At 45.0% G+C, this 8959-nt stretch overlaps 1 protein-coding gene across 1 annotated transcript in view; it reads left to right on the top strand.

The window, feature by feature from the left end:
• ANKRD65 (ankyrin repeat domain 65) overlaps positions 1-4925 on the top strand; it is a 121502-nt gene extending 116577 nt beyond the window's left edge. The window contains exons 3-4 of the mRNA XM_078640384.1: positions 803-1352; positions 4437-4925. Coding sequence (XP_078496510.1) covers positions 803-1352; positions 4437-4925 — 1039 coding nt within the window. The remainder of the gene's footprint in view (positions 1-802; positions 1353-4436) is intronic.
• The last annotated feature ends 4034 nt before the right edge of the window (positions 4926-8959 follow it).

The following is an 8959-nucleotide window of genomic DNA, read 5'->3' as shown; positions in this document are numbered from 1 at the left end:
TCCATCACCTGCAACCAACGGCACAGTTAGGGATTGCTTCTATTGCATACCTATAAGCTAAATTCCCTCAAGGCGAAGCGCAATAAGCATGGAGGGTTAGGAATCCAACATGGAAGGCATAAAAGGAAAAACCTGTGGCACTTCCTTTTTTCAGCAAAAGATAAGCAGGTCTGCTATATAGAAGGAAAGATACCTAGGCGATAGGAAGTAATATTTACCTTCCTTGTATGATACAAACTTAGTGCTTAATTTGAGCTGGGGGTTTCCAGTGCACCGAGACTTAGTCATCAACACCCACTCTTATCATAAGCACCAGTTAAGGACACATTCATTGATTTTAGGCACTGGGAGTTTAATTGATTTGCCCAGAATCACTGGATGTTGAGCCTACGCAGAGACTTGAACCTGTTTCCCCAGCTTCGAAGTCAGCAGCTCTGGTCATTATGCCACATTCTCTCCCTACCTTCATGACTAGTATTTGGTTCTGTTTTATCCGGCACCAACAGGAGAAATGGGCTGGTGCAAGCTGCCTCATGGCCAGAGCCCAGCACTTATTTATTTAACAATTCTACCACTGTACAAAGTTGACAACGTTTGCAATGTTTTCCTCCCTAAGGATCAACTGTAGATAATTGTGACAGTGTTGTAATCAGATAAACGTAAATATCAGTGAGTCGTGTGTGTTCCATACTATGCTAATATGAATCATTTTTGCTCACTTGTCAATTGTAATCTAAAGCTCATAACTCTCATTTCACATAAATTCTGTCTCATTGTCTCCTTCTTATCTCTATGTCTCCAGGGATGAACATGAGCGGACCCCGCTACATTATGCTGCGTTCGGTGGTCGCGTTGCTTCAGTTAAGCTGTTGGTTCAGAGAGGAGCACTAGTCAACGCAATGGATGCTTCTGGCCGCACCCCTCTTCATCAGGCGGCCTGGGGTGGCCACACCCAGGTGATCCACTTCCTCCTCAAGCGTGGAGCCTCAGCCACAGCAGTCACAAATGGAGGCCTCAGCCCTCTCCACTGTGCGGCTGCCAATGGGCACACCCTCATCGTGCAGCACCTGCTTGAACAAGGCCTCGACCCAACTCAAGGTGACCATCACAGATGGTCTACTCTGCACTGGGCCACTGTGAGCAACCACATACACATCATTGACCAGCTTGTTGACCATGGGGTTTCCCTGGAGCTTCAATGTGGTGGAGAGATGACACCCCTACACCTGGCAGCAGAAGCAGAGAGCATGGAGGCACTGCGGTTCCTGCTGGCCAAAGGCGCAGAAGTCAACAGGAAAGATGAACTCGGCAGGACAGCTCTTGCAATAGCCGCACGTAATGGAAATGAAAAGGTATGGGTGGCTCTGGGCCTTCTGGGCTGATGATACACCGTGCTTCATTCATGAGCAGGATGAAGGTACCCCTCTTCAATAGGGCTATCCATTGTAGGTACACGGGCTCAGATTCCCCTGGGAGATGCACAGCATCATGTTTCACTAACAGTTTGTCAACAACGTGATTTAGAGCTGGCTTGACCAGTAGAGGAAATTGTGAGATTTCCTGTCAACTTGGTGCCACAGAGTGGCGGGAGCAGAGTTGGTTGCTTGTTGGACATGCAGCTGTATCTGATTTAGCCCTATCCATTCTTCAGAGGTGCCATGATGCCAGGAACTCTCACCATTGCCATGCAGACCGGTCCCAGTGCTGTACTGGCCAGATGGACAAAAATACCTCTGGTTGACTGCGGAGACGTGGGTTGCTTCCAGGGCATGATGAGCTACACAGTTCTACATTAGGCCATCCATTCACAGTCCTTTGGCCTGGGTACTGTGCTAGACTCTAAGTACTGTAATATTTTTCTAGGAACTAATTCACTAATTCAGGATTTTATATTCTAAAATGTCCATAAAACCTGCGAATAAATCCAGTTGAACTAACTTGAGCTAACTTTTTTAGAGAATTTAAAAAAACTTTTTGGGGAGAATTTTGGGTTCACTTGATATATTCAAACAATGCATTACAGGGCTGGGTTTTAAACTTGCTGCACTGCAATTAGCCTACAATAAAACCTTGACCAATGTGCCTCTGCCTTACAGTGAAACAAAACTGTCTATTTATAATATTACACAAAGACTAAGAAGGAGAGATTACAACGGAGAGAGAGATGGTGCCCCAAATCTCCCAAAACGAGATTCTAAATAATTGTTTCAATTTAAGGCAACACACAGCAATAAGTCAGCCATTTTGTCTTAAAAGGGAGGCTTTTGAAGCAAATGACGTTTAGCTCAGTGCCTGGGACAGTGTGCCGAGCCAATGGTTAGGGTTGAGCCCTTCTGTCACCACTGCCCAGTCCCTGAGAAGTAACACCTGAGCAATATTACAAACAGACCGCATTGTCCTGGTCTTCATCACGGCATACCTTTAACTGGGTGCACCCGGCACTTACCGGAAACAGTGTGCCCTACTACAGTAAATGTGCTGTACCCAGCCAAGTGCAAATTCACACCTGCCCTGGGGACAGCGCATTAGTGATAGGCTGCATTTCACTGTGCAGACTGTAAATCAACTTACATTTGATAGGGGGCAGAGATCCCCCTGGCGGTGGGTGCAGTGAATGACTGCACCCACCTGTGCCGGGATGCCTGAGGGGCACTGGGATTCACTTACCACCCTTCTGAGGGCATCCATTGGGAGGCACATGGCCTGTGCAACACCTCTTTGTGGTGCACAGTCAGTGTGCCTCCCTAGAGCTTCTTTGTGGCCACATCTGTAATATGGCATGGGCGCAAAGGCAAATTATTTCCTAATTAGCATGGGACTACCCCCATGCAAATGAGGGAACACCTTCTTGTGCTGGCACAAAATGCGCGTCAGTGTGATACGTATGAAAAGTGGGGTCGCACAATCTTCTGCGGCCCCTTCCACAATACCAAAGTGCTCCTAGGCCGCATGTAGCAGGAGCAAATGTCTGTTTTGCCCGATGCACCTACTGTACAGGCCAAAGATGGAATGGCTATAGTGCCATTTCTGCACTTTGGAGCCTATGTTTATAAACCTATGGACACAGACCGAACTACGATGGACTTTAAATGGACCCTGTGCCCTTTATTATAGATACAGTATGGGAGTGTGGGAGGGCAGAGTTTTGAGTTGTTGTGCTTGCAATCTGTCCCTGCTCAGTTTGAACTGCTCTTCAGTCACATATTTAAATATAATATTCATGCCCAGGAAATGTCAGTAGGTAAATGAGGATCTGAAGTTGTTTGATTTACTAATATCTGAAAGATACGTTCAAATAATGTGATAGCAGGATCGACTAGGACAGGTACTGCTTACACGAGTAATATAAGTCTCTAATAACGGTGGGTGAGCGAATCCTGTTTTTGAGTGGTGTAAAGTGAGAGACATCTGATGTCCACTGAAAAGAACATTACACTGCAGGCCTAGTTCTTACTGACAAAATCTCAAAATTAATGCATTTAATATCTTTTGGAACCCCTACCACACTTTCACAGATGTTAGTGTCTAATGTGAATGATCAGTCACTATAAGTCCTGAAAATCCTTAAAGGTTCCCCCTATAAAATTGTCTTTGAATCCCACACATTTTTTTTTACTAATGGTACTCAAAGGGCTCACAAAAGCGCCACTGGCCGCTAAATTGTACCAAAAAATCATTTCAGGAGAGAGCTCTCCCTCATATAAAGTGATCTTTAAACTACACCTGTCAGAAGATTTAGAGGGGTTCAGGCAAAAACTTCGATAGTGCCCAAATAGCAAAAGCAACTGTTTCTATTTTTTTTTTAATTTCTCCCAGGAAACAGTAACCATGGTAACTCAAAAATCTGGCATCGTCTAAAGGTATTAGTTGTGTTACCTGTGTCCTGGACCCCATCCTACCATTGCTCTGTAAACTAGGCCAAGTACACTACAACCTTTCCATACTTGGCTCTGGGGTAGCGACATCAAACAGTTACCGGCCTCTCAGGGAGGTAGTGCGGGCAAGAACTCAGAATTTAACAGACTCGGCATTAACAAATAAGGTAGGCTTGGTCCTAAATCTATAAATGCATTTTGGAGCAAGAGTATGGGACCATGAAAAAGTGTTCGGGACTAATGCCCCCTGCGCCCCATTCTTCAGTGGCATCTGCTTTAATTCGACAAAGTTGAACCAAATGTTACTAGAGTAGTGTGCTTGCATATTTACCATTTTCTATCAAAGGTGGCTCCTTGCCCTTCCTGCTCATACCTGTCGAGTGTCTGGCCCACTCCTGCTCCAAACATCACCAGAAATGTTTAAATCCTGGTCCCCCTGCCCGTGTCTCTGATTACGCCCATCCCACCTAGGGCTTACCTTGGTTTCATTTTTAGATGCTGGAATCTTTACTCATGGTCAAAGCGCCTCTAGTTGAGCTTGGCTTCTTTTCTGTTTTGCAGATTGTGAGCCTGCTGCTGCAGGCAAAGGCCAGCATCGAGGCTGAGGACAACAGTGGCTGTACGGCACTCCACATGGCGGCGGCAGGTGGCCACATAGCAGTCGTAGAGGCGCTGGTCAAGGAAGGAGCCAACGTAAACAGCAGGGATGGGGCGCAGCTCACACCGCTGCACCGGGCGTCCGAGAAAGGGCACAGAGAGGTTGCCTCTTACCTGCTAGACCAAGGTGCCAGCACGGAGACAGCCAGCCGGCTGAAGAAAACCGCTCTGCACCTAGCCGCCGAGAAGGGCCAAGCTGCGGTGGTGGAACTGCTTCTGGATAGGGGCGCAGACCACCTCGTGCGCACCCTGTGGAACGAAACAGCAAAGGACCTGGCACCTGAGAGCATGATCAAAGGGGAGTTACATTTAATAGGTGGAAATAAAAATGGCAAAGTACCTAATCCAAACAAATTAGAGGCAATAGCTCTCAGCGTGTCAGCAACAGTGTGACTGGCCAATGTCCACAAGACACTGTCGGGAATTGGGCCAATCAAGAGACATCCTTACACATTATCTACTACTTCCAAAATTATGCAGCGAATGCTATTTTGATTGGTTGACTCAAAAATAGTTTTTTCTACACTTTAGATTTAATTGGTTTAAATGATGGATCACCTAATTTGTAGAAATGGAGGCAGCTGGGCCAGTGCCATTAACTACTGGGCAGCACATTTAGGATGGATAGAAAATGGGATGAGTGAGGTGATGAGCACCAACTGTGACTGGGTAATTGTTTTACAAAATGGCAAGTCTTTTTTCATGAAACAAAACTGTTTTATCGAAAGGTTAACCACACCAGGCGGGTGTATTTTAGGGGTTATGAAAGCTTAGTCAGAGGACAAAATAAAAATACAGTTTATTTTAAAATAAGCATCGAGATCTTCTAGACTCTAATAAACATGTGCAATGAAGTGGACAATGAAAATGTATGAGAAAACCTGGAAAACACAGAGAGCTGACACTCTTTCCGGAAAACAAAACGCACGGGAAGACAAAATGAAATTGTATTGTATAGTTTTGTAATTGCATTTATATATCCCTTACTACTCATGACGAGTATAGTAAAATATGAAAGTAATTTGAGTGGTGGATATGTTAGTCAGTTATTTGTATTGAGAATGATAGTGGAGGGATAGAAGAGGGAAAATGGTTTGCATTTATATAGCACTTGCTACCCCTGATGAGGTGTTGAAGTGCTTTTTCGGCAAGTAGCACACTACTCTGGAACCCATAAAGGATTAGTGGTGAATTAGTATAGTAAAATATGAAATGAATTTGAGTGGTGGACATGTTAGTCTGTTATTTAAATTGAAAAGGATAGTGGAGGGATAGAAGAAGAAAGGATTTAGATTTTATTTTTTTTGGAGCTCATAGAGGTAGGAGGAGTCTTGGGATGAGTAACAAGCATTGGCATAGTCAATAGGTCTCGCTATTGGGATCTTATGAGTATTTATTTATGCAGCACAATATCCTTTGTGCAACAACATCAACCGTTGCATGGCAAAACAGTTATAATGTCCCAAAGGCGAGACCTATTGGCTATGCCAATGCTTGTTTGATGATGCAGCTTAACTCTTCTAATGCAGTCAGTTCAGGGTCTGCGATCTTACTCAAGATTCCATATTTTTGGAACCTAATATATTGCTTCGTTATGGGAATTCTTTCAATGACATCATGGGGAAACGCAAATAAAGTTGCCTATTACTATACACTTCCTTAGTCAGACGCAAAACAATCGATTTGCAAATGCTTGCTTTCAAATGCTGCGTCCTGGTCCGGGTAGGGCTATTGTTCTGACTAACCCAGTAAAGCAAGTAACTTTAACAGACATGCAGAAGATGATGCGGAGTACAGCTTAGGACATGTATATAGGGTAAGCATGAGCGCAAAATCCGCTCCGATCGCGGATTTTGCGGATTTTCGGTAAATTCGCGGTCCGCGAACTCTCGCGAATTTACCGAAAATCCGCAATCCGTGATCGGAGCGGATTTTGCGGTCAAAAGTTCAAGCGAGCCTAATTATTTACGATGGCGCCGGCAAGCTGCCAGCGCCATCCTCAAATAGTTACTTAATTAGCTTCAACAGGAAGCTCTAATAGATAAGATACAGCAGGGGCTCGAGCGCCTGCTTTATTTTATCCGTTGGAGCTTCCTGTTGAAGCTAATTAAGTAACTTTTGCAGGATGGCGCTGGCAGCTTGCCGGCGCCATCGTAAATTATTCATGATGGTGACAAACGGTTCTGTCTCTTAATCTGCTGCTCTGATCGGTCTCTGACCTTTTATACACACAAGAGGCATGTGCGCTCGCATGGAAGCCCCGTCCGTTTGGCCCCGCCCACACACTCGAGGAACACTTGCAGATATCAATAAAGCATGTGCCCTAGTTGGAGCTTAAATTCAGTGACTCATTCATCAGCCCAAAAACAATCGTGAGCATTGTGGGTGCTGGGCAGGTGTGCCTTCTTCCCAAATATACCATCGAAAATCCTCTGTGATGCTGGCCAGAGGCATTTGCATCTTTGACTTTCACGAGCGCAATCCCTGTGCTGTTCCTGTGACCAGGAGCTTCTGTCTCTTAATCTGCTGCTCCGATCGGTCTCTGACCTTTTATACACACAAGAGGCATGTGCGCTCGCATGGAAGCCCGTCTGTTTGGCCCCGCCCACACACTCGAGGAAGCCCCGCCCCCAAATCCGCCGATCCGCATAATCCGCGGATTTTGCGGATCCACGATCCGTGAATCCGCAAATTCGTGAATCGTGGATCCGCAAAATCCGCCCATGCTTAATATAGGGTCTGTGTAGGAATTGCATACCTCGGAACATTCGAGATGATCCCTTGATTTGAACCAGATGGAAAGAAGAAATAAGTGGCCTTCCAGGGAAACTCCCAGCAGCCAGCATTTAGAACCTGGGGATTTGCAACCATTTTGGTAGACTGATGTTCGTAAAGCTAAGGTCTTATGTTCCTATCACCATTTATTCTATTATGTGAAATATGTTCCAAAATAAGCAATGAACAAATTAGAAAAGCTAATAGCTAATGTGTTTTTTATTTATGTTGCCATGTGCACAGTCTCTGTAAATGTTTCCTTGCAGAATAGGCAATGATTAACGCTGATACTTATGAGAACTGTATTAAAAATGTGGCATTTAAAAAAAACAACAGGTCCACATGAGATGTGTGGCAGATGGGTTGACCCACTAGTTAGAGCAGTTAATGTTTACATAAATTGCAAAGCAGCGTTCAGAGTTCCTGATAGATGGCAGGCACGTGCAAGCTTGCGCAAGATGCTCAGCTGCCACCAGATGCACCCAGTGTCTATGCCTGTGGCAGCAGGAGGTCAGGCGTGACCTGTGACTCGATGCATTATTGCAGATGGTTATTTGTCTAGCGTGCTCAACTGTGGGCGTTTACAGGCTCGCTTTCCTTTGGCCTTCTCTTGTGTTGCAGGGCTAGAAGTTAATGTGCTGTGAAAGCCAGACGGGAAGAAAACTGCAGCAGAACTAAACAAAGGCAATAAACATGGAGACTAAAGGCTTGCGGGTGCTTTGCACAGCGAGCAGCCCAAAGATGACACCTTAAAATGTGATGCAAGTAGTACTGGCTTTTAAAATGAAGCATTTTGTGAGGAAACACTTTTTCGTTACACACCTTGCATAGTAACATCCCCTGCTGCACTTCCTGCATGCTCTTTAGAATGTCACTTACACATATTTCTGATTTTAAGATCAGATGTTGAGCTCACTGTTTTCTGGGAAACACTTTGTGAGCCATTCAGCGCAGTGTGCAATGTTCCGTAGCTTAACGCTAAAGTGTGCACCTACTCTGTCACATTACCATGAAAAAATTCCTTTAGCCTTGAGTTGAACGCTTCCTTAATTTTGGTGAATACCTCTTTAGAAAGGGCGATTGATTGTGTTTGGGTAAGGGTGGAAGGTGACAAAAACAAACCCTCACCCAAATGAAAAAAACAAACAAACGCACAGCCGCGAAAGTGAAAGCCGTAGCACTACTCCCCCATGCGATCGCGATCAAGCACACATAGGGCGCCTCAGCTCAAGCGCGCGCCAGCGCACATGCACTGCAAGCTGTAGCAGGCAGTAGCATTTTTTGGGTAGCATTTTTTGAAGCCCTTCTTACTTATGGTCTGACCAGACCAGCGCAAGCGCTGGGTCAGGCGAGACCTAAAAAGGAGGTGGAGGGGCAAGAGTCAGAGGGAAGGGTTTAGAAAGGCTTGTTTTGGGAGATCAGAATAGTAAAAGAGCAATGAGATATTGCAGAAAATTGGAATTCAAAAGTTAATGTGCAGTGTCCAAACTGTTTACTTTTGCTGACTCTGTATTGAATCTAAGGCTCTGCCTCTGGAATCTGTGAACATAATCAACCACAGGGCACCGACCTGTAGGGGCAAGACATCAGTAAATCTACATTTTATAAAAAACACCCATAACATTATACAAAACGTTTTTTTCATTAAGTAT

The sequence above is a fragment of the Lissotriton helveticus genome, chromosome 5_1 (assembly GCF_964261635.1).
Source record: "Lissotriton helveticus chromosome 5_1, aLisHel1.1, whole genome shotgun sequence".
NCBI classification, from domain to species: Eukaryota; Metazoa; Chordata; class Amphibia; order Caudata; family Salamandridae; genus Lissotriton; species Lissotriton helveticus.
Note: the sequence above shows the minus strand (reverse complement) of the source record. Positions and strands in the feature narration are given on the sequence as shown.